Genomic DNA, 27,595 nt, shown 5'->3' with positions numbered 1-27,595 from the left:
GATACTCTGAGATAATTTCATAACCTATGTCGTTCCTTTGAATAGCCATTAAAGGAACTGGGGGGAAACTCTGTGGTGATGGCGATAAGGAGCGCGCCTTGCGCCCTCCGATAAGTGTGGCAACCCTAGAGGAGAAATTTCTTACGAGTAGCGAGCAGAGCGAAACAGGCAGGCTGTCGGGCAGTGTGCGCGAAGTTCCTAAATAAAGCTTAATTTTTATTGTGCACTATGTCTTGTTAATATTATATTAATGCAGTAAGAACATAATCTGTGATATGGAATTCGAGGATTGGTGGTAAAAACGTAACAGGAAATTACCATAACACATCGCGGAGAGGGAAATTCTGGCCGCCAGGTTCCGTCGCCAAATCCCTTGGCAAATTTTCCTTCCGCATTCTAGCGGCGTAATAGCATTTTACTTGTATGAAACCTTTTCTTCTTTACATAGACGTTCTTTGGTTAGAATAATAATGGGATTTGGCGACATCTTGATGCGCAGTAAACGGGTCATTTTGGTCTTGACGACAATTTTCAAAATCGTGCCAAAGCCTTACCGTATACTAGAATTTTACCGCAAAATCTTTTTAAACCTTTTTTTCTTTTTAATAAATACCTTGCCATTTTGCAGTAAAATAAAAAAATAGTAATCAGTCATCTAGGCTAGCCATGTAATATAACTATATTCGCTAAAATATCGTTGATTATTCTAATTCAATTTTTAAGTAATTATTTTTATGTTATTCATATAATTTAATGTTGCTTCTTCCCTCTAAATTTATTTATTATTAGTAAATAATATTTCCAAATTTCAGGAAATTTTCTCTGGCATAATCCTGAAATTAATTATAGCAGTATGATGACATACTATCACGAAATTTAATGCACATATTTTTTCCTTATGTATGCTGCGAAATAAATATAAAATACCTCAATTTATTAAAATAGATTTCTTTCTTTCGTTTAGCTGCAGAATGTCTGCAAAAAAAGCCTTATTTTATTCCAGATTGGGAAGATTCTAATCTCAATCTTCAGTGGGGAAAACAACAACTATTATAATTATATGTGTGTTTTCAAGTGTTAAGGTGCCTTTTAAGAACATACCTCACGCAAATTAAAATTACCTAAAATCTAACCTATTTAGCATTGCGTTGTGATTTATAAGGACCGGATTAGCCTCATGTTGAACTGGTGATGATCATGAGTAATAATTAAATAAAACATACATTTGTTATCCAATACATATATCTTAAATTTTATTAAGTTTCTTAAGTGGAAAACTAAACAAAATTATCAAACAAAGTATACCAAGAATAATTAAGAATAAATGTCCTCTGGGATTTATTGAATAATTAAGTGAATTTGCTACACAATACAAGTAATACCATAATTAATTTACCTCTTAGCACAGCCAACGTACATTACGCGGATAGACTGGAATTTTCATGAAACACACCTGGAAAAGTCAGGGAATTTCATTCTCCTGTTTCAGTGGCAAACCTAAATTAAGTATTGGGTCATCTAAAATCTGGAAAACTTCCAAATATCGAATTGCCGAAGTTCTGACGAGTCCAAATCTCAGACTTTGTACTGTATAATAAATTAAACAGAAAAATGAATTCCTGTCTTTGTATGTTTTCAGTGTCATTTCTAAATTTTTCATTATTTTTTAAAGAAAGTAATAATTGTATTTGTTATTTGTTTGTTTATTTAATGAAAATTAGGCTCGTGAGAGGCTACAACAAGAATTTCAGGCCAGAATTTCCAAACTTCTTTTGGAAAGTGAGGAGAGGTCTGTTTCCTGTACTTCTACAGAAATTGTTGAAAAGAGTCCATTATGAAAGTTTTGAAAAGGTAAAGTACATAGCCATGAAGTACATAAATATTGGTTTATTTTCTACAAATCCATGAGAAATAAAAATGTGAAAAGTTAATATTCTAAAAGTTTTTTTGTTTTTTTCCTTGATTATGCATAGTTTTGGGGCAGGTAGGGGTAAATTTTTAAATGCTAAAATCTGTGAACATTATTTGTTTATCATGATAGTTGTTATATATATATATATATATATATATCATTAGTCACTCCTTCATGATGTGCGGGGTGAGTCTAAGCAGCTCCGGGATTTTTCTACCGTTCTAACATAATGAAGTATAAAGCAGCATAATTGGTGATGTTGAAAAGGAAAATAATTAAGAGTTTTTACAGGTCATACAAATTCTCAGTGTGTTTCACATATGTGATATGGCAAGGGAGTTTGTTTAACATTGTAGGATGTTGGTAATTTAACAGTGTAAGATGTTAATAGTTGCATAGCCAATTCATCTGGTGGGCAGATTCTCATCAAGATATGCGCAGAATTACTCTTTGATGTTGGGATTGAGCCCCATAGATTGCGTGGAAATGTAATACAGTTTGAACAGTGCATTACAATAGCTATCATGCAAGTGAACGAGGCAATGAATTAAAGTATTTTCATTTACTGTGTCATGAAATGTAGGGGCATAGAGAATTTGTAAGGTCTGTAAGAAATATTCTCATTCAATTATCATTCATTTATGTAAGTTTATTTCTCACACATTTCTTTTTCCATCCACCGTAACTCATGCTTTCTTTTCTTTCTTTTTTTTCATTGCTGTAATATTGCAGTGCATTAAGATGGTAATTTTTGTGTCTATTTCTGTAATTTAATATCTAAATGAAGAATAATTTTTAATATTTCAGGCAGTGGAGAAGAACAGTATTAAAAAGTGCTCCCTGCCTTGTTGGTATTCCACACCATGATTGCAGTCCATCCACCAATGTCAGAGATTCACCAGAAATGTGTGATTTAACAGACAGATTTGTATAGCACAGAACCAGGTGATTTAGCACAACCACCATCATGTAATTTAGTAACGTGTGTTCTCAGCACTGCACTCAGTATTGGTGTTTCTTCTCTCCAAGGTTGTGGTTTTTACAAAGTTCCATTCCCCACTCCCACCCCCTCTGCCGATTCAAGAGTGACATATTATCCAATTTATTTTCTGCCATAAGTGTGTGAGAAGTGTTGTGATCTGTTAAATGGAATTTTTGCAAATTCCAGGATTGTTCACATTGTATACCTCTCCCTTGAGTGATAAGTCTATACAGGTCAGGTGTTGTCTTCCTTTAATGTAGTGTTTAAGTAACAGAAGCTGAAATATTTTGATATGCATTGAAGAGCAATGGCTTTTTTGTGTATTTACTCAATTTTATATGATGTGATACTATCAATATTTATTAGCTTTTTGCTCACACTGGATCGGCAGATTGAGAGATTCAGTGTTTTAGATTGTTCCTTCATTAAGATGATATATATCTATATCTGTTAGCTAATTATTATTTTGTAGATTGCTTTCATATGGCCATGTAATATAGAATTAAAAAATAGCAGCATATAGATTTTCAGAGCTCTGTGATGACTAGAGGAAGATTTTTTATCTTATTGTTAAAGTTCTTTCCCATTCTCCCAGCTAGCATTGCTAGGTAATCTTCTGTCTAGTAACTTGCAAGGATCTCTTAATTTTGCAAATATTGTCCTGTTTATGTAATTTCAGATGTCTTCTTTTTTTGGGAGGAATGTTTTTGAATAATAATAATATTTAATTGCAGCTGCAATAGCATTTTTTAAACTCTGAATACTTGTGTCTTTATTTCTATGTTTGTTGATATTCTTTAGGTGTTTTATTAAAAAATGGATAGGCGAATGTATAAGATGATTGAATGTGATAAATTTTACATGTTTTCTCACTTCTATGCAGATTTTTTAATGCATTTGATTTTGTTTTATACATATAAAATTAATTAAAATAAAATTTATAAATAAATTAATTAAATAATTAGAAAATATGTTAAGAGTTACATTAGTATTCAAACTTAATAAAATTGGTAAGCACCAAATAAAAATAATTATATAGACAGTAAAGATATCCTCATCTACTATAAAATTAGTAAATTATTTTATATAAATTTAGTATTAATAATATTATCACATAAACCTTATTTCTTTATTCTGTCACCGTTTATAATTTCCATAATGTATTAAAGTAATTAATTGTTATTGCCCTGAGTTGAATAAAACAGTTTTGCTGATAGTTTGCTTGTAATATAGTATGTTATAACATTTTAGTGGAATGTACAATTTAATACTTGTTTCTTTAACATTGGGCTGTAATAGAAGAGTCATCAATGTATACTTTAAAGTCTCAGCATAGTTTTGATCATCTCAAGTTATAAAATAAGATATGAGATAATGTTTCAAATATAAAGTTTCTGTTATTATTTTAAATGTTTATTTAAATGTTTTCATTTGTTACTTATTTCAAGTACACTAATATATGGCTGAAGTATTTGAAATAATTTGCTGTATTTACATGCATATATAGTATTTTACACACTAGTGTAGTGTGGTCATACATTAAAGATGCATCTAGAGGCATAATTCTCAAAACACTTTTCATTACTGCTTCTTTACTTGAATTTATCTAAATAATATTTTTAATTCCCTCAATATTTTAACAGTTTAATAATACTCCTGATTTGGGATGGAGGTGTATGCACATTAAAAGTGATTGATATATTAAGCATTTATTTTTTCTTTGCCCTCTTATATGCAAATAATATTTTGATTACTTTGCATTAAAAATTACATAGACATGTAATTAACAACTATATCAGTGATAATGCCACATACTAATCTTTGTATTATCTAAATAAAAGTTGCATGTTAATAATATACAGAGGTCTTCAAATTCTACAACCTTTCCTGTCTTGTACTCGAACAGGAAATGTTTGGTGCCTTTGCAGTATTTGCTTTTAAATAGTATTCCTATATTTTTTTAACATCTTTTAAAAGTGTAATATTACTGTAGTATTTTGAAGTACAGTAAAATTAACATAATAAGTATAACTGTGGAATTTTTAATAAGGTATAATAGCTTGATAATACAAGAATAATATAATAAGTGTAATATTGCACAATTTTTATGCTTTCTCAACAAAACAGCAGCATGCTGCTTATTTGAGAACCTGTTATATAATGAGTAACATAGATGAATTTGAAAGCGAACCAGTATCAGAATCCAGTTTTCTTTTAATGGAAATCCAACTTTCAGCAATTTGTAATTTTGTCAATGCAGGACAAACAGCAATAAACTATCATTCCATTAAATATTATGTTAAATATTAATAAAAATTTTTCAGTTAGTCATAAAGAAAGGTATTGACCTCCTCTCCCTTTTTAGTGTCCAAAATTCCTGATAAGAATTTCTATATTTAAAGTTACTTAATGAATAAGTTATTAAGTTACAAGATAGTTCACTGTTTTTTTTTATTAAATATTCATTGATATTATCACTGATATTAGGCTAATAAAAGTTATAACTTGCATATGCAGTTTTGAATTAATATCATGAGCAAATTTTAAATATGCAGTATCAGCTTTTATTTTTTATACACTCTACACTTTTGTTAAAAAATTTCATAAGATCATAAAAAATTCATAATTTGTTTTTTAAATATCGATATTCTATCACTAGTGAGCTTCCTAAGCCCTTCTCCTTTGATCTTCTTTGATGGCAAAACTTCTGTGAATTATTCGGTATTTGCTGCTCCTAAGGGAGCAATTTCACTTAGTTAAATAGTGTATTTTTTATTGCATTTAGTAATATCTGAATGTGTGCTTTAAAAGTCTGCTTTGTATAGTTACTAGACAGAAGATATTCCCTGAGACTGTAGATTAGAATATAAATAAAATAAAATAAAATATGAGAATTAAATTGGACATCTGAAAACTTAACTAGAAAATTTTATAGACCATTATATTAAAATCAGCAATGTTTGAAATTCTGGTAATTTACTGCTGAGAGATCGACAGAATGTGCAACACATACTTCATTTAGCTATGTATAGTGGTTAATTTTTTTTTAATATTTTTTTATTTTAATTATTTAGTTACAAAGAAGCAACTTTTTCAGTTTACCTCCAGCGTAGATGTGACATGCAAGCAGTTCCTTACTCGTGACTAGTTGCATCAGTTATGAAAATGTCTAAAACATTTATTCTTTCATATTTAGTACATGGGAATGTTTATTGCTTGTAATTTGCAATTTTATTATAAACTGCAGCTGACTTACAAACTTTCCTACTTAGATAGATTTGATAATATATTTTATGATAATTATTTCCATAGTTCATAATAATTTGAAATGCATATCATGGTGCAGTCATATGTTTATAACACTAAAGTTGTTAGGGATTTAATTGTGGTATTTTAATGTACTAAAACCATTTATTTAAGTTTACTGTTTAAATCACATTTACATCCCTGTCTAAGAGGTACTGCAAGGAATAACTGATTTGATAGCACTCTTCTGTTCTTTTTAATTCTTCTTTCGCAAAATTTAAATTGTATTTGAAATTTAAATATTGTATTTAAAACAATAGCTGGTCTAAACTAAATTAAACTTGGGGGCACAAACAGCCCCTAGAGAGCCATGGCTGGCCGTGCCCTGATATCTGCTTTCTAGACCATAGGCTTCAGGGTGCTTGTGAATCTTAGTCTGAACTAGTGGTCAGCTTGTTAAGAGAACAGATGCTAATGGAAAAAATTACTTAGATGTGTATAGTTTAGTTTGATAATTTTTATATGATGTGCTGTTTAAAATTTTATTAAATTATTCAAAAATAGTAAAAATAATTAAGATATTATTTTTCTTCAGTCTTTTGAGCACATCACATGTAGTCTAAATTGTAGCTTACATTTATCTTTTCTTAGAAATAGTTTATACTCATTAGGTTGCGTAAACATACATAATCAGAAAATTTTTTAATAAATATCTGCAACTTTTCATGATTAAAATTGATGAAAATATGCAAGAAATGTAGTTTTTAAAGAAAGTCTGGAACTGTTTGTTGATATCATTTTTGATGCTTACCTTAATCATAGTATAGCCTTCCAGCACTTTTAAATTAGCTTTTAATTTTTAAAGAGAGAAATAAATTGTTGAATTATATCTTTTCCTAATATCCTAGTTGTATGTAGCAATTTCTTGCACATTTCTCCATTTGCCAGCTGGCATGTGCAATTGGTGTTAGTATTCCACTGTAAAAGTTTTCCTCTAAATATGTAAATTAGAGTTACATTGTAGTTTCAGATTGGTAGTTATTTCCTCTACTGCAAACTCTAAACTTAATAAAATGCTAGGAAAATTTGAAGAAAAATTAATTCAATAATTAATTCTATAATACTGGTTAAAGTAAGTAAGTAATGATAAAAATCTAGTCTTTTGTGATTGGAAAAGTATTAGATAAATGCAGTGTTGCATGTTCAAAAATAAATATAAATAAAAATATTAGCTCAGATTTTATGAACAGACTGTTTCTATTTTGGTGTACTGTTGATCTTTAATCTGTATTAGAAAATTAGAACCTTTGGTGCATTTAGATTTTTAGTTTAATATATCAAAATAGTTATGATATTTTTTATGTATTATAACAATGAGCAAGGGAAATGAATCTGGAATGCTTTCAGTGAAATGCAATTAGTAATTTTTTCCTCCCAGATAGAGGTGTGTTGTATAGAACACCAAAATAAGAGTAATAGAATTTTGCTGTGTAGAAAGTTTTGTGTAAGTCTGTTGTGTAGGTTTTCCATTTTCAAGTGGAAGACTAGCTCATCTTCAGGTGGGAGTAATTAGTTCTAATCCAGGAATGCTCAAGGTATTTAAAACTCATAATATTGTAATAAAAGTCTGTGAACAAATTTAATTTAATTGATTTTAAAATCATTGAACAAATCTTATGAACCTGCTAACAAAACTTTCAGACAAAATATTTTGCAGCTTCTCTTCAAAAGTTATCCAATTCAAAAACTGTACTTTTGTAAGGAGAAAAAAATTGCACACATATATGTATATATTAGTGAAAATTATAATATTGGTCATACTCATGTATAGACTGTTACTTATTGTTTTTTTAGCATAATCAGTCACTAAAAGTTTTTGCATTTAATTGAAAATAATAATCTTTTTCTTAAAGGTCTAAATAAAGCGGTAAATTCTGTAAATTGAGCATATTTACAAAATTAGGTTTGCAATTATTTTAGTAAAATTGTGTAATGGCATTTACATTTTTGGTAATTTTTATTGTATCACTTTTGAAAAGGAGGTGCAACTGAATTACATATGTATTCTAGCATTTAAAGATCAAATTTTGTTAAATGGAATAAAATTTTTGTTAAATGATATCAGAATATATTTTAAAACAATTTACAGATAAATTAAGAAAACATTTTTAATATTATAAATTTAATTTTTTATGCAATATAAAAAAAATCTTGTGCTGTGTGAAAGAAAGACAGATCTAAGGAGTATTAGCTTAAAAATATTAATCTCCTAGCTGTAATAAGGTAACTTTTCATCATCAGTTTTTGATAAATGACATTTTTATCATGATTATTGCGTCTGTAATTAGACAAAATTATTTTTTCAAAGCCTAGGTGCTCTTCATAAATCTGTCTGCGTAAAGAAGTGTTGACCTAACCTTAAAATTCTGAATGAGGACCCTAAAAATACTGCTTTCATATTGTTTTTAGAAACATTATGTTACAGATTTTAAATTATTGAACTGAATATAATTTGTTCTCCAAATTAATGTGCCAACTTATTAATTATATGCTATTATAACAAGAATACATATTTTACGAGAGCATGGTAAAAAGTTATAAAAATAAGAAATTAGCAATTCTAGTAAATGCAGAGCTCTTCTCCAACTATCATAATGAAAGAATTTTATATAGTATTTCTATTTTTTCTTTTTTATTAAAAATGTGTAATATGAATGAAATATTTAAAAGTATTTTTAAAGAGATAATTAAGTATTTCTAAATCTAAAATAGTGCCTTAATTTAAATATAAATAAACTATATTTTTATTTTTCTCTTGACATTATTTTATTTAGATTTAAGAAAATCAGCTTTGAGAGGAAAAAACGAAATGCACGTATTATCTGAAAAAGGTGTTAAACTGTATAATGTTGTTTTTTGTTTAATTGTTGCTTCAATGTATACATATATTATAATTAATTATTATTATATACATATATTATTAATTAATTATAATACATATATTTTATAATTTGGGTGCTAAAGCAAATAGTTCACTTACTAAAATCTTGAATTTTAATATTTTGTAAATTGAAATATTTTATATACTTACATAATACTTCCAAATGACATAATAATAAGACACCATATGTCTTCTTATGAATTCAAACTTTAAATAAACCTGTATCTTTGAAAGATCTTTTATAATTAAGTCAAAGATGAGAATTGCTACATTTTAAGTAAAACTACTAATAATAATAATTTTATTTTCTAATGAAAATATTGAAATTCTTTTTATATCCGATTAATATTTAATTTAAAAATAAATTTTGTCTGCTTAAGAAATATTTGCATTATTAATGGAAAGATTATTATTAATTGATTAGAAATATCGTAAACAATATTGAGTTTTTTTAAATATTTGAATTGGCATGGTGTGAAATAATACACATCTCATTTGAAATATTGTATCAGTATTTTTCTAATAATTTATGTGAGCAGTATTTATTTTTATATGTGTGTCATGATTATATCTGTATGAGTATCTTCATGTTTGATTGTTTCACACTCATTTCACATATGAAAGTTTTTCTTAGAACATATTTTTTATTATGAAAGATTCTTTTGACCTTCTGCTGACTTTTGAAATGTTTCATTTAGGAATATTGCTTAATTCAAAGTGTCTTTAAAAGCAAGGCTTAAAGTTTCATATTAAGCAGTATAACCAGTACATGTCCTGTTCTTGAATAACTGTGTTAAATCAGAATTAAAAACCTTGCATAAAATTCATATAATAGGACAGTTATTTTTGTGTAGTGTTATATGTAATTTTTTAAATTGTGAGAAAAACTTGTTTTGTAAATATAAATTTTAAAAGTTCTGTCATAAATTGGTCATTCTTTGATTAACATTATTTAGTATTCTATGCTTAAGAAAGTTTATCTCTGTAAAAAATGAAGGTGTGTGTTTTTCAGTTTTAATTAAAATGATATCCTGAAACTAAACTGCAACAGAATTCTTGCGTTTTTGGCTATACTAAAACTTATCTAAGTAATTTTCAAGTGTTTTGTTTGTGAACTTCATGGACTATATATCAGATGTACACTTTTTATATTTTACGTGATAAATTATAGTTGAATTCAGTCAAAAATGATAATTTTGTGTAACAATGTTAATATATTCTGTTCCTTCAATGTGTACTTTTTATTTGATGTTTGTATTCTCTGGTTATCTTTCAAATTAATATACTGTATTCATACATTTTTTTATGGACAGTGCTGTTTTATAATCTGTCCATATTGTTTTGCACACATGTGTTTGAATTGCTTTGTTCAACAACTGCACTAAGTATGGATCCTTTTGACTTTTCATTTTGTTTCACATGCTGTCGCATTTGTACATTCAAAATAATCATGAATTTCCATTAATTTCAGATGTGTGTTATATAAATTAACATTACAAACTTTCGTTGCCAGGTGTTACAATTCTTGTTTGTAATTCTAAGTAATTACTGGAAAAATTGCTCAAATTATTATGAATCATTTATGTTAATGAAGCTAAAATCTGGAAGCAATGAGAAAAGATTTTATAAAATTATTAGGATAAATTATGAAAAAAATATGCATTTTTTTAATGAAGATAGTAATTCCATCAATTTTACTTCTATTTGATGAATGATGTTCAGCATTATCTTTTGAAAGAAAAATATTAATAGAATTTTATGCAGTGTAACTCATTTTCAGATGTTTACTTGATGCATCTGTTGAGATTTATAGTTTTGTTATCAAAATTCTGATAGATTTAATTACTTTTTTTTTTCTTTCTTTTTTCTTTTTGTGATCCTTTTAACTCTGAATTTTTTCATAGATTTTTCAATATAATTTCAGTGCTTCATCTTGCAATCAGCCATTGCTGAGTGATTAATTAGAGTTATGTATCCTTAATTTGTTTTTCAGTTTAAGTCTTTTTTTTTTTTTTTTCCATTTATTTTTAAAGGAACTTTTCAGGCATTGCGTTACTAAATCATGTTTCTTGAAGTTTTAATGCATTTCTTTATGCAAACTTTTCTGAACTTTTATGTGAAATTTTGCAGTTGGTAACATTTAGTTAATAGGTATTTAAAATGGTTCATGTTTGAATTAAAATTCATATCTATAAAAAATGTCATAGCCATTGTTCTGTATGAAACATAAAACAATTAATTGAAGCAAATGTTAACTTTTGATATGTGTAGACATTTTTCATGTTTGATATCTTACGTAGTTATTCCCTTATAAATTTCATTTTTATTGTTAATCACAAGAATCTGAAAATTTTACAGCTTGCTAAGAACATTGTAAGCTGCAGCTAAAATGTGCTAATTTTTCATTGTTTGCTCATAGGCAGAACTTATTCATCTGTCTAATCTTATTCATTTCTTCATGTTTTTACTTTGAATGTATGACATCATGTTGTATAACTATTATTTTTTTTATTGGTGTGTGTGTGTTCCAAACTTTATAGATTAAACTTCTTTTAATAAGAAGTTGCCTAGTCATCATCTTTTTGTAATATCAGTTACTTAATACAATTTGTGCAAAAGCAACAATACATGTTAGCTTTCATAAAAGCAAACTTTGGTACTTTGGCAATAAAGAAAATGTTAACTTGTGTATGATACACAAGACAGTTCTTTTTTCATATATTCATTTTCTGGGATGTTTAAATTTCTTTTTCATGTATCTTTTCTAGATAATAATAAATATGAAAGTTGCTCAGAGTAATTCATAATTTCCTGCCTGATATATAATTATGTTTTTTGCATATTACAGCTGGGATTGCTCTGTTCATGTGTGATCAAAGGTGCTGTGATAAGGATATATAATAAGCATAGCATGGTTTATGTATAAAGCTAGTAGACCTTGTGTGTCATGTATAATAATGAATGCTAGATTTTATATGTACAAAATTTTGAATCCTATCCTATTTCACATTGGTGCTCAGAAATATTAAATTTGATATTCAAAAATCTGCTTCACTCTGCTGTTCACATTATTTAGAGCTAATATACCTTGCTGAATATAGAGAAGGAAATTGCCATTTAAATACAACAGTAGTTTCTCTTACTGTTTCTGTATAAGTTAATTCGTAGAAAGTGGGTTTTCTATGTGAAATTAGTTAATAACACTAGCTCCATGTGTTGTCTGTGATCATTTTGTAATGTTTAATTTCTGTGTATGCTGTAACATATTACATATTTCTAATTGCCATATGTGTGGCTGAATTCCTTATGAACTTGATTACATGTTTTATATCTTGTTAAACAGAGTAATGCATGCTCACTTTGTTAAGTTTTAATGTTGACTGTTTGCAGCTGTTTCAAATTATGAAGGAAATATGTTATGAGTTTTGTAATTTTATTTTTTCAATATATATTTTTTGTATCATATTGCAAGAAATTAAGTATTATTGTATCTGGATTTTTTTAACACAAATAATTTGGGTATTTTGGTATTTTATATGAATTATAATGTGTTGCTGCATGATTGACTATTTGTGTAGACTGTATCATAATTCAATTTAAATGTTGTTATTTTTCCTAACTGTATTATTTAAATTATTTCACTTTAGATTTATAAATGTTATTGTATATATTGAGTATTGATTGGAGGAAATTGTGTGTATAATAACCTATTTTTAATATAATAATTTTCCCATGCTTGAGCTAAGTAAATTATATTTCTGTTGGTTCAATTTAAAAATATGGGCACAATTTTTTTTTTAAAGTTCAAAATTTGTGTAAAGGAATCAGCTGGGGGAAAAAACCCTATTTATTTAATTTACCTCTTCAATTGAACCATAATAAGCATGTTGGTTCTTTATGCTGGAAATTAGATAAAGAAATTATGGAATAATATTAAGTAAGAAGCTGAGAAATATGTTTCTTGTAACCTGTGTGGCTCATAAGTGTTAATATTCTATGTTTGTACAAAGAGACTTATGTATCAATACGCACAAATGTTATGCCTCATATTATAGTAGAAATACATTTAAAATTTCACCTGAACAAAGTGCACTAGAACAAATAAATAATATTTTTCAGTTTTAAATATAGCTAGATAGATAGAGAATAAACTAAATTTTGTATTTCTTGGTAACTGGTGTGCTTATAAACAATTGTATCAAGTTATGCAAATTCTAAGTTAGGTATGTTAAAAAATTTGTTTATATCATCTTAGTCATATGATATATTCTTATTTTCCTACTATTATGGAAATTGAAGTAAATTTGAAAATTAATATAAATATGTTATCTTTAATTTTCTTCTATTAAGTCCTAGCTATTAAGTGTAAAAGCTTTTGTAAACTTTGATTGTTTAGTCAAGTAATAATTATCCATGCATGATATTGGTTAAGAGATTAACATAATACATTCTGAAACTAAATGTATAATATTTCACCATTATTATTTTTCATGAGAGTAAGAAGTAAATTTTAATTTTTGAATAATATAATTTTTGGTAAAAATAATATTTTTTGGTGTTTATTCATTAAAAATTTGCTTCATTTTAGCATTTTCAGTTATTAAATATGTTTTAAAACTGCATATAGTTATTTTCAAGAGAATATGATTTAATTTTCTTATAATAATTACTAGTGTTGCTATTTATTTTTGTATTAAATTTTTATGTCAAAAGAGTTATACTATAGCATTTCTATCAATTCTGTTAGTGTCATACATTATGTCAGCATTCCCTCCAGCATTACCTAACATTAAACTTTGTCATCTATTTCTGTTATTTATATTGTTATTTTTAGCTATATTACATTAAATACTAAACTGTGTATTTGTAGCATTTCTAATAGATGTTTTTAGTGCTATTATCAGGTATCTCTATCATATCTATGAGTGTATTTTGTAAACTGTTGTTTTCAGATGGAATCTAATGATAAGGATATTAGTGGTTTTAGAAAAGTAAAAGCACTTTTTTTTTTTTTTTTTTTTTTTTTTTTTTTTTAGTTCAATTTGCTGTAGGATTATTTTATTTTATTTATTTAATGCTTTGCTTACAGTAGTTTTGTTCTTAAATATAATTTAATGAACCAAAAGTTAATTTTCTTTTGGTAGATCATGAGTTTTTACCTCTTCATAAAAAACTGTTATCTTATTATGTTTAAAGTACTACATTTAATTAAAGCTTTATTCTTAAAGCTGTGTTTTGTAAAACTAGTTTACCTCCCTCCAATATTATTTCATTTCTGTAGTCTAATTATACCTTAAATAATAGCAAATTTCTTTTCTCTGTGCTTCAGTTTTAGGATTTTCAAAATCTTATTCCTTAAAAAAGTAACATACTATTTTACACCAAACGCAGTATAAACCCCGTTTATCCACATTAACTGGAATCGAACCCACACTAACTGAACACTCCCCCCCACCCTGGATAATCCTTAATCAGACTCATGTGTATATAAACATGAAATAAAAAAAGTAAAAAAATAACACAAAGTAAAAAAAAAAAAAAAAATGCAAAATAAAATAAAAAATGCATTTAAAATTCATCCCATATTCAATTCTGAATGAACCATTGAGTATGAAACCTAAAATCGAGACCAAAAATGAAAATGAAATTTACATCTTTTGCTGCTTTAACATCAAGAGATTAGTACAATGAAAAAAGTAAATAAATAAAACAGAGCCTGTCTCTGAATTGACAGAGATACTAATTAAAGTTTAAAATTTGAAAATAATTTTTAAAAAAACAATAAAAGTAATCTGTGTCTTTATCAATCCAACCCCTATAGGCTGAAGTAAGCAGTGCGAATCATGCAAAATATAACATCAAAAAGATAGAAAATTTTAAAAATGAAAAAAAAAAAAAAAAAAATAGAAAAATTTTAAAAGAAGAAATATTTTGAGTAGATCGAGTGCAAAAACAATAATCCAATACTTGGGACAATAAAATCATGTAAATTTTTTAATCTCAAATGGAAAATAACAAAACTGTGTGCAAAATAAAAACAAACAGGCCAGGTAAAAAAAAAAAAAAAAAAACTATTAAGTCATAAACAAACAAAAAAAACTTTAAATTCTAATAAAAAAAAATTTTCAGTACGAGTGGAATGAAGTCCAAACATATGAAAAACAGAAGTAATCCAAGGTATGCAAAAATAATTGAAAATTTCATATAAAAATATTTAATAAAAAACAGAGGAATAAGTTCTTAAATTCTGTAACACAAGAGCAACAAAGCCTAAAATGTTTTAAGTAATGAATTTAGATAAAATACAAATTTTAAATTTAATAGTTCTTAGTTAGTTTTAAATTTAGTAGTTTGTAGTTAAGTACAACAGATAAACTACAGATTATATATATATAAACTAATATAAAATAAAAAGCCATTAAATTTGCAATCTGTTTTAATAATTATTTCAGCTTGTAAATTCATCAGATCGCCAGTTCTGTTAAAATTTAACTTAATTATTTAGATAGGTAGGTAGATAATATATATATATATGCTTAGATTATCTCTGAGGAAATGAGAAGAAAATTTAGATAGTAAAGATGTAATATTGGGAAAAATAAAAACTGGAATTTGTAATTTATTAAATGCTAAATTAATAAGAATTTAGAGAAAAATATATTTAAATCGTTGTTGATTAGAACGATGGATAAGTGAGCGTATGATCAAAACTTTTCAAAGGGAATTGGAATCCTTTCATACATTCACCATTAATTCATTTGGCTCGCATTTATTGATTTGCGTTTTAAATAAATTTTGAAATTCTTTAATAATGTTTAAGGTTTTTTTTCTTCTTTGTGTATATATATTATAATGAGAAAATTAATAAAAATTAAATTTTTCAATAGAGGAAAACTTTGCAGCATATTGTATGACTTAAATAATTATTAATTTTGCAATTTCTGTTCTGTAATACAATAAAAAGCTCGACTATCCGGAATGTTCGAAAAATACGGAATTGCTACTCGGAAAGGCAGATACGCAAATCATGGATAAGTGAGCGTATAAAAAATGCAGTTTATGTTAGAAGAGGCAAATGAACAGAATGAAAAATTTCCGGGCTAAAAATTGTAAAAACAGTAATTTTATTTATTGTCAACTTGACTCTCAATTCCCTGCATATAAGTTATTTGAGATTTGATAGAAAATCAAAAACATCCCAGACATAAATGCTTAAGTTAACATCATATTCGATTACGAAATTCCATGGGTCATGAAAATTGATGGAGATTTCGCAAGTTACGCCAGTCATTTTGGTAGAAGTTTGAAAGAACAGATCGTTCTTTATTTATTAGTTAATCAACTTATGCAAATTATGGACGTGAAATATAAAAAAACTTCTCGTCATTTTTCACATTGCACATTTCACATTCCTTATATTTCTGATTATAAGTCAATTTGTATAAGCTGAGAGTGCGTTTTTTCTACAAAAATTTACCCAGAACTCAAAACCCGTGTATAAGCCGAAATGGGGGGAGGAGAGAATTGTTGTAATGTTCAAACATGTTGCCATGAGGGCAAAAATGTTGGGAAGCAGGTAAAATGAGTACAATATTTTCCAACCAAATTGCTGTAAAGTAGAATGCCAGACACCAATGACGATAGTTTTCACCCTATCTCTAAAGCTAGCACATTTTCCATTCATTTCTATTCATGATTTTTTTTCCCTTTTTGCATAAAGGTTGCATTCTTACCACCCAAAAAGTAAGGTAATAAATTAAAGTAATTTTTCTGTTCCATTGTAATTTTTAAACGACAATTATTTGTGGTATTCGGTTATTTCTAGTCTACATTTTGGTACTTTTCCGTTAGCCAGGCGCAAACTATGCCAATGTCAGATTCCTGGTTTTAGTGACTACGTAACAAACCAGTGATATAAACAGTTTCGAAAATGAAGCGACTCATTTCATTTAAAATTAAATTTTTACTTAAACTTAAGAAATATAAACTAAAGAAATAAAAAATGCTGTATTTCGCAAATAATCGCTTGCACCTGGCTAACAAGAAAGTACCTATGATTTTTGCAAGATTAGTGCTTCCGTATGAAAGTTGACCCTCATAATTTAGCTTTAGAAGTCCAGAATTCTCGGCTTAAAGATGGAAATATATGGTAAGTCACGCTTTTCTTGATGCAAAAATCCCATGAACTTGAAAATTCTTTACTGTTGTTCCGTTGAAGACAGATATAAAATTTTAATAATTTTTCTCAAAATGTGATTGAAAAACAGATAACTTGCAGTTAACTTATATTGTTTCTAACAAAAATTAAGCCAGCTTTATCAAGAATTAAGTGGGATTACCTAAAGCGGAAGAGGCTTATCCATTATTGGTACTAAATTTCATTACTTTGTCAACAATTTTTGTTTGATTCGAATCGTAGTCCTGTTCGTGCTTTCTAACAAAGTTAAAATCTCTTTTCCCTTTTTGCTTTTTAACTTTTTTTTTTTTTTTTTTTTTTTTTTTTTTGAAGATTCTAAAATTTGAAAATATTTCACTTCGGATAGTCGAGCTTTTACTGTATATATATTTATATATACACACTTAACAAAAAGTTCATTAAAAAAATGGAAATGAAGGTATTTCGGTTGTACCAAATCAGTCTTAATCTGCTTCCCTTTTTCATTAAATGGGATTTTGGTTAAGCGGGGTTTTACTGTAAAAGAAGAAGTGCCCAAACATTCATTTTAATTTTTTATAGCATATTGTGTTGTAGAGATATGTATATCAATTTATTCATATATTTTTTTATGAAAGAAAAATTTTCATTCAGATTATGTATTGAAAGTAATTCACAGAATGTTTTTATATTTTTATTACAAAAACATGAAATAATTTCCTTTAAGGCCAGCAAAAGTTTATATTACTGACTTTTGTGTCATGTTGTACTTTCTTCTTTTTAAAATGTAATTTACTTTTTTACAAAATCCTCTGCCTGAAAACTGTAAGTAATTTAATTAAATTAATTTTTTTTAGTAAATGTAATTTAATATTTACTGTTCTAATTTTTTAAATATTTTTCTTTTCTGATTTGTGTGTTTCGTCTCAACCAACGAAAATTTGTCTGAGTACAAATTCTGAATAGCCTTAAATAAGTAGAAAGGTGAGTCCGATGGTGGTTACATTGAATATATTCATCACTGCCTTTATTATAAAGTATTTCGTATGTTTTCTAAATTTTCATTAATTCTTTGGGATTTTATTTTTGTCAAGATAACATCTATGTCTGACTTTTTTACATGTGGATCAGTATTTTTCATTTTGATTTCTTTCCTTCACTCTGTGTCATCCATCTCTGTATGGGTATGGATTTGAATGTAATACCAGCCTTTGAATTATGAGTCATCGAACTTCGGATTGGTGCATATTTTTGAAGAGATTGTGAGTGACAATTTATTTATCTATGCACATGTACAAAGTGACATTCATGATCAATAAAATTTTTAATTTAATTGAAATTGCTATAGTCGTAATTTTTTAAAAAAACTCAGTGTTCATTGAGTTGATTGAGATTTATGTGGTTTGCTTTTATACAGTCAAAAGTCGTTAATTCGGACACCCATAAACCGGACCTCAAAGCTACAAACTTTCTGCGCATGAGTAGCGTTGACGCATGCGCGTAAGACCTTTAGGGCTGCGAATATGCGTGTGCGCATGCGCATAATACATTTACATATGCGCGTTTAATGTATAACGGACGGTATAAGCTAAGCTAAAATTATCTAATTCAGTTAATGTTGCAGATTGCGTTGTTCCTTAATCTTCGAATTGGATCCGGCTTATTATTTTTTGCAGACTGTTAGAGCAATTTTATAAAAGTAAGCTTGAACTTTCGATTATGTCAAATAGAATTTCCGATATATATTTACTAATATGTAAAGTATCTACAAAGCGAAAGTATGTTTCGAAGTCCATTAAACAAAAAGTGGAATTGCTGCAAAAAATGGATAAAGGCATAATCCTTTGTTTATCTAACCATTCCGAAATCTGTTTATAAATTTCACGCTGTTCTGAGGCGGGGGGGGGGGGGGGAACGCCGCGGTGCGCAATAAATTGGAAGTTAATCTGGCAGTACTATCCTTATCTTTAGGGCATTTGTTTTTATTTTATTTGGCTTGTAATTCCTTACTAAATGTAGTATTTCATCTCGATGTACTCCGTCTTTGATATGATTTAAATCAAATTCCTCATCATTATAATTTGCTTCTGATAGTGAAGAAAGTGACACAGAGGTTATTGAAAACGAAAAAATTTCGATTGACAAATTAGTCGGTATTCTCGACACAGCAATTATAGGACTTCAACAGCGGAACTTTCTAACTGAAGAAGAAATTATGTCCGTTTATAGAATTAAAGAGAAGAGTATTATCACATAAAACTAAGCAATTTAAATAACTTACATTGAAAGAAATGTTTAGTAAAGTAAACAAATAAATATTATTATTATTATTATTATTTTGTAAATTTTGATACCCTTTAGATCATAATTGTTCTTTATTTCATAAATTACGGTTTCATGTTTTTAATTTTATAATTTCTCCATGCCATCTTACCAGATTTAAACTGATGATCTATAATCCGGAAAAATCGATAGTCCGGAATCGCCGAAGTCCGGATTAACGACTTTTGACTGTCGTATAATATACAGCTTAAAAATTTAATTTTAATGAACGAATTTTCAGCATCCCTATTTTACATTTCTTTTGTGATTTACATATTTTTATGTGCATAAATTGTAAAACTAAAATATTTTATTAAATAATTTGTACAAAGAAGTTTTTTTTAATGGTATACATTATTTCCTTGTAAGGCTTTAAAACATTTCATGAAATATTTTGTATGAATGAGCTTTTTTTGGCTCTGTCAGGATATGTATTACTTCCCCGTGATGTTAAATTTTATGTACTTTTGATTTTAGTGATTCATTTTTAATATATTTTATTTAAAATACATTAATCTCATGGAATATTAAATTTTCCCTTATTTATAATTTTCTCGAGTTCAGTGTTTTTCACTAATATGTTATAAAGAAAATATTATTATATGAAATTCTTGTCAAATTAAACTTAGCATTCTGTTTCATATCTGATACGAATGAAAATAGAAATTTTAATATTTTTAGACCTGGGCTTACACTGGTGTGCAAAACTTAAGCAACAATGTAACTTTTAATCAGATAGCCATGAAATTGCAGGAAAGGGATTCTTGCGATCAGTACAATGAACACGCAATTCAGTGGAAAAGGTCGTGCGTATGCAAATGTCAGGATGAAAACGTCACAGACGGCGTGAGCGCACGCAAAACGCATGCGGTCGGAGTGCTCAGCTCAAGACTACAATAAAAGGAAGGATGGAGACGCAATTAAAGACATTCTCTTTAAGTGCAAGTGAGTTCTTTCGTGAAATATGGCTAGAAGAAATCATCTGAATGACTTCATACGTGGAAGAATAATCAGAAAGCTGAAGAAGTGGCGTAGTGTGACCAGTGTAGCTGAAGAGTTCGGAATCAACAAAAGAATCGTTTCGCGCGCTTGGAAAGCCTTCCAAACCATAAGTACAGCTGTTAGAAAGGTTGGTGGTGCCCACCCTAGGAAAACAACTGCAGTAGATGACCGCCATATCGTCCTGCAGGCAGGTCCTGCGAAACCAGTCAGCAAGCGCCATAGCTCAGCAACTGTGTACAGCACCAGAGCCAAAAGTGTGGTGGTTTACTGTGTCCAGACGCCTTCACAAAGGTGACCAATTCTCCCGCCGTTCTGAATGCTGCATTCCTTGGAAAGTTGGTTATCGGCGGCACCGTTTAGAGTGGTGCAAGAAGCACAAAATCTGGACATCTCATCAATGGAGTCGTGTCCTTGTTACGGATGAGAGTCGTTTTAGCACCACAAGCGATTCTGAACGCCATTTGATTTGGAGAGAAGTCTGTACAAGGTTTCATGCCAGTAACATTACAGAAAGAGACCATTACGGTGGTCCTGGAATTCTCGTCTGGACATTATCCTGAACGGGTGGACAGAGGTAAAAGTTTTTAACAGTAGTTCCGTAACCGGAATCGCTATTGTCAGGAAGCGATCCTTCCCCATGTGCGTCTGTTCCGAAGTGCCTTTGGAGCAGACTTTGTTTTTATGGATGACAATGCACGGCCACACCGGACTCCTGCTGTTCAGAAGCTACTGAAAAGTTAAGATATCACTCGAATGGATTGGCCAGCCTACTTCCTGATTTAAATCCCATAGAACATGTGTGGGATGCTGTAGGGAGATGCACGCAGCACGATTACATCCTCCGAGGAACACCCAACAACTGAAACAGATGCTGATTGAGGAATGAGATCTTTTTCCTCAAAATCTGTTGGACAGTCTGGTGCTGAGTATGGACAGACGGTGCGAAGCAGCCATTGCAGTAAGGGTAGGGCATATCCCATACTAAGGAACATCTGCTTGGTGTTCTTCCTCTTGTACAGACAATCATATGTAACGATACTATAAGTTCAATAAAACCTTTTTTTGTTTGATTCCATACTGTATGCATTGTATTCCTTTTTGCGCTACTATGCTTTCGTCATCGTTTAAACACAAAATGCTGTCTCTCATTTCTGAATTTCATGTCTCCGAGATGATTCTGGAGTTATGGCAAAAAGAACTCCTCTTGCTTAAGTTTTGCGCACCAGTGTATATAGCCTTTTTGTTTTTGGAAGGAAGGAAAAAAATGGTAAATCATGTGTGATGTTCTTTTTGATTATTCACGTTCTTTAATTTTTTGCATTGAAAGCAGTTGCAGAGATCATGTATGGTAATATGTATTAGCTGTAAAAGCTGCGCAGGAAATTGCATTAAACGTATTTTACATTGTGTGCCATATAATCAGGCCTGGCTCCAGCATATTCGGCATACTAGATCATTGATCGGCAACCAGTGCCTCCCGAGCCGCTGCGGCTCAGTAGAATCATACTTGTGGCGCTTGAGTAGTTTAATACAAGTTCCGGCTATTAATTTCCATGACTCATGGAATAACTCAGAAGAAAAAAAGGTTAAACACATAGCTATTTAATATGATTCAAAGTAATCAGCCGTAATGCACGTCTGTTCTCGGCTGTATAAATTTCGGAAAGAAGTTTTAAAGTCCTCTTTTGGAATGCTCTTTAATAGTGACGTTACAGTTATCTTGAGGGCTTCGACATCCTGAAATCTTGTTCCCTTCAGCGAATTTTTCAGCTTAGGAAACAGGAAAAAGTCTGCGGATGCCAGGTCTGGAGAGTATGGTAGATGCTGCATTTCAACGGCACCATGCTGGGCTAAGAATCGCCTCACAGGTAACGCAATGTGTGGGCGGGCGGGCATTGTCATGTAGCAGCAGCCAACTCCCATTTTGTTGAAAATGAGGCCTCACTCTACGAATTCGTTTTCGAAGTCGGTCAAGAACTTCTGTGTAGAACTGTGCATTGATAGTCATGTTAGGAGGAAGAAATTCATGATGAATGAGTCCATCGCAATCGAAAAAAGCGATTAACATGACCTTGATTTTGGACTTTTCAAATCAAAATTTTTTCTGCCTTGGTGAACTTGGAGACCGCCATTCGGAGCTTTGACGCTTGGTTTCAGGGTCATATTGATAAAACCAAGACTCGTCTCCCGTGACTATCCTATCCAGGAACGCAGGGTTAGCATCAGCTTTGTCGATAAGTTCGCCACATGCGTCCAGTCTCAATTGCTTTTGTTCGTCCCTTAAATGATGAGGAAAGAATCTGGATCAAATCTTGCGTTCGCCTAGGTCTTACGTCAAAACTCGCCGAACCGTCTCTTTGTCCATGTTGAATTCATTGGCGAGTATTTGAATAGTCAATCGGCGATCACATTTCACCATATCGCGAACTTTTTCAAATGCTTCCGGCGTGCGTACAGACTGCGGCCGACCAGTGTGTGGATCATCTTCGACGCTTTCGCGCCCTCCCGAAAGCGTTTAAACCATTCAAAAGTTCTTGAGCGGGATAATGTTTCCTCGCCGTAAACTTGTTTTAACATTTCGTAGGTTTTTCGCAGCTATCTTGCCCAATTTGAAGCAAAACTTGATGTTAATTCTTTGTTCCATTTTCACTTCGACAATTTAATTTATTTAAGAGCTACGTTTAAATGCGCCTTTCCACGAGAACCACTTACTTCAGAATGGCCCCGATTGCACTGCACATGCGCAAGAAAACGCTCTTCAATATGCAATCATTAACGGCATCTTCCGACTTTTCGTTCTCCTACAGTTACGTCAATCCTGAAAATTAATAGTCAGACCTTGTAGTATTGGGAGATTAGCCGCAGTACTGCCATTGCCAAAGAAATTTTAATAATCCCTCGCACACATCCAAATGTGCGGTAGATCGCATGCCCTGTAAACCTAGCTTTAGCTAACCTTGCTCCTCACTTCCACCAACGCAACTCTCAGAACTGATGCCTTTCTCTTGGGCGAAATTGATGTATTGGAAATTCACCACTATATTCAACCAGTCGTTCCTGCAGTAATCATGAGTTAAATTTCTGTATGCGATGACAGCTATAAATACCAGAAGCGGAAGAGACAAATTTGGTGATGTGTTTGATTGTTTTAAAAGGATAAGTGGTTTTCCGCTTTTAATATTAAAGAAACATAGCATGATTGGCAAATAATACATTTTAATATGTAATAAAATAATGAAAGATAATTTTAAAGGACACAATTAGCCCTACATATAATAGTATTATTACACGAATGACTTAACATATTTTTCATTGTGTGCCTTCCCCTTCCCTTTTTTTTTTTTTCAAGTCACACTCGAGACAATTACAGTTTTTGCCATGGCAACACTGAAAAATCGGCGTAAAATTCAAGATGAATACTGTGAATTTAAAATTGAATGGATGGGAAACTATGCATTTATATAAAAACATTCTGGGTCTTCCAACATGCCTAATCCGCAATGTAAAATTATTAAGTAACAAAAAATCAACTGTCGAGAATCATTTTTTGAAAAAAAGAAAAAAAAAAAAAACATGAATTTTCTCCCAGAAAGTAACCCCTCGGAGATGAAAGAAATGGCAGCAGTGATGGAATTACGTTGTAGAATGCAAAAATCAAGATCATTAGTTTTAACGGCTGGCAACTCTTTTTTTCTAATATTACCGCAACCAGTTTTTGCTGTTGCTCAGGATATAGCCAAGTATTGAAAACCCTTCACCGATGGAGAATATGATAAAAAATGCTTTTTAAGCATGGTTGATCACCTTTTTCAAGATTTTAAAAACAAAAAATGACATAATGTGAAAAATTAACATCACTCTATTGTCAGCAAAGACCATTTGGGAGAGAACTGTCCAGATGGCTAAAAATATAATAAGTCAACAAATTGAAAGACCTTGACAGTATCGTCTGCACTTTTTATTGCGTGTGATAAATCGTGTGTTATAAAAGATGTAGTACAAGTTGCATTGTGTGATACAAAAGCTCAAATTTTAAAACTATTTATGAATTTACACCGAACGCATATTCATATAGGATGATTCACAAAGTTTTAAATAAATTACAAAGGTAAATCGGGTTATACAAAAACAGCGATTTTTACATTGGGGTGTGTAACTAGATGAGTGCAAGAGGTACAGGAAGCCTAAAAAATATAGAAACACAAGTAAGTTAATACGGCATGTTTGCTAGACCTAGATATGATTGTAATTTCGAAAGAATTGCTTAAAATTCATTCCATCCACGCAATACTCATTTCGCAACGTTAATTGGTAAACATAATAAAAAATACCAGACATCTTTCTGCCTGCTGCCTGAATGACTCTTATGAGGAGATCATTGTTAAGAGGCTAAGAGATTTTTGTATATAAGCTTTTACTGCGGAATAGGGTCAGTTTGAATGCCTAGCAGACATCAGACCACATTTTAATGCGGAAATAAGAATGAATCGGGTGATCATGGAATCCAGAAATAAAAAGAGTAAAACATTTTCTATCTCGTAACACTTACTAAAACGGTAATGGTTTTTGCTGTCTAATGCAGTTTCTAGAGAACAGCACCTTCTTAGCAGATAAAAGGGGCGTTTGTAGCTGTGTGCTTCAATGAGAAAAAAAAACAAGGCTGCTTTTGTATTCCTGACCTATCTTTAAATATTTTCTAAGACTTTTGAATCATCCTGTATATTTATTAGTAATATCATGAGTTTTCCTGTATACCTTTGTTGGTATTCAGATAGTAGCTAAATTCAATTATTGAATTCTTAATTAATTTTTATGAAGCAAACGCACTATCTAAGAATAATCATTGAGCAAATAGGTAATTTATAGCAGTGCTTAATGAATCTAATGATTCCTTTTATTTTTTAAATGGTTATATTGAAATAAACTTGTATCTTCAAAAAGTTAATATAATCACGAATGAGTTTTATTACACGCTCTATCAAAATAAATAATAAAGCTCATTTAAAAAAAAAATTCTAGCCCAGGATTGAAAAGACTAGCCCCTGCTCAATTTTTTTAAATTTAAAATTTGCTTTTTATTTCAGGAAATAACGCTAAATGTTGTAAATTTTATGCGAGTTCTTTATACATCATTATTCTTATCCTATAATGTAATTTTTTTTTTCTTAAATATTGCTCTCAGGTTGTTCATATACGTTCTTTCACTAATGAATATCATTCTTTTGCACACTTAAATCCAACTTCTGGAATGTCACAGATAATTACCAAATAATTTTATGTTTAATGTACCTGAAATCTGTATATGATCTCCACAGCTAGAAATTGGAAAGGAAAAAAAAAAAAGGCCCCCCAAACATTTCTTTGCAATAAATAATAGATAATAATGTGTTACTTTCTCACTGACAGATTATTTTGGAAATCTGTTCAATTCTAATAGCTGCAATAAATACGTTATTACGTAAAACATGAGAAATAACAAATTTTAGAATATTTTTAAAAATATTCCCAGCAGTTATGTTATCAGCTAAATTTTTAAGCTGTATGTTAATTTTTATATATTTTCAAAGCACTGCTCTGTAATGGGTGAGCACGTCAATAATCTAGGTGAAGAGTTTGAAATTAATAACACTAATTACAACCCGATTAAAAGATAGTGTATGGCATTAGCGTTAACCTTTTTCCAAGCTCCATCAACAACCAATTACTTTGCTTTCATGAAAGAAAATAGGATTTTTTAGGAATAGCCCGAGATTGTAGCCTTAGGCGGAAATCCTTTTGTGCTGCTGGTAAAATAATGCTACAGATGAGCTCTGATTATTAAGTTTCTAATGCAAACGAGTCCTCCCATAAAATGGTTTGAAAAATAAACAGTGCCAATCTCAGAACGTTAAAAAAATTTCGTGTTTAATTCAATTAGTCGAATTTAAGTATTACTTGATAAAATTTGAAGAGAAAAAAAATTATACGTCTATTCTTAAATTGATGTGGTAAGATAGTAAAATACAATGTGTTATGGAAAATGTCTAAATAAATAGCTCTTGAAGAAATATACAACAAATCATACCTGGGTTAATGATAAAAATCGAAATCGTGTCTAGCTGGTAGAAGAACAAGGTTATGCCTTTGCGTTTCATGTGAATTCGATTGTTTGTTAAGTTTATTAGTCCAAAGGGGCTTTGTCCCTGAGGGACTATTGTTTTCGTTTTGCGGAAATCGGGGATCATCATTCATTAAGTGGTGTTCGGTGATTATTTATTTTTTTCATATATGAGTGGCATTTACCTGAGTCTCCATTGAGCATCAGTCATGCCAAAACGAAAGTCGAAATTCAACGAGGAATTACAAGGCGAGATTCCATTCATAATGAAGGTTAGAAGCAACACTGATAGTTACGTGAGGTGCGACAAATGTGGATCACATTTTTCCGTCGCTCACAGCGGGCGTGGAGATATAAAGAAGCATTTGAATACAGATCGTCACAAAAACGCCCTGAAATTGTCGGCATCGTCAGGTACAATTACGAGCTATTTTTCAAGATCTGAGTTAGGTGAAAAGGAAGTTCGGTTGGCTACTACAGAAGGTACCTTTGCGTACCACACGATTTATCGCAATCACAGCTTTAGGTCGATGGACCGTACTTCCAAATTAATGCAAAAGTGTTTTAATCCAAAATCCACTTGCGCACGTACAACATGTGAAGCCATTGTCACGAATGTACTTTGTCCATATCCAAGTCATAACCAAGTCAAGGCAGAATTAATTGTCGCGAATTTTGTGACAGGGTCTATAGACGCGTCGAAGCATAAGGATGTCAAGCTATTTCCTGTGATAGTGAGATATTTTGTGCCACTGTCAGGTGTGAAAGTTAAAATCTTGGACATGCAAACTCTTTCTGGAGAGACAACACAGACGATTTGAAATTTTCTTCTAAATGCATTACAACGACATGGTCTGACAAAAAAGGTTGTTGGGTTCTGAGCAGAGAACCTTAACACGAATTTCGAGTTATTAAAAAGAAGAGGTAGAAACAGCGTT

At 30.1% G+C, this 27,595-nt stretch overlaps 1 protein-coding gene across 1 annotated transcript in view; it reads left to right on the top strand.

The window, feature by feature from the left end:
* The window catches only part of LOC118189146 (1-phosphatidylinositol 4,5-bisphosphate phosphodiesterase classes I and II-like), a 166,868-nt gene extending 148,293 nt beyond the window's left edge, over positions 1 to 18,575 (top strand). The window contains exons 34-35 of the mRNA XM_035359694.2: positions 1,722 to 1,851; positions 2,720 to 18,575. Coding sequence (XP_035215585.1) covers positions 1,722 to 1,838 — 117 coding nt within the window. The 3' untranslated portion in view covers positions 1,839 to 1,851; positions 2,720 to 18,575. The remainder of the gene's footprint in view (positions 1 to 1,721; positions 1,852 to 2,719) is intronic.
* The last annotated feature ends 9,020 nt before the right edge of the window (positions 18,576 to 27,595 follow it).

This window comes from Stegodyphus dumicola, chromosome 5, assembly GCF_044657685.1.
Source record: "Stegodyphus dumicola isolate Sdum_Otavi_A_Nest chromosome 5, ASM4465768v1".
NCBI lineage: Eukaryota > Metazoa > Arthropoda > Arachnida > Araneae > Eresidae > Stegodyphus > Stegodyphus dumicola.
This window is presented reverse-complemented; position numbering and strand designations above follow the sequence as displayed.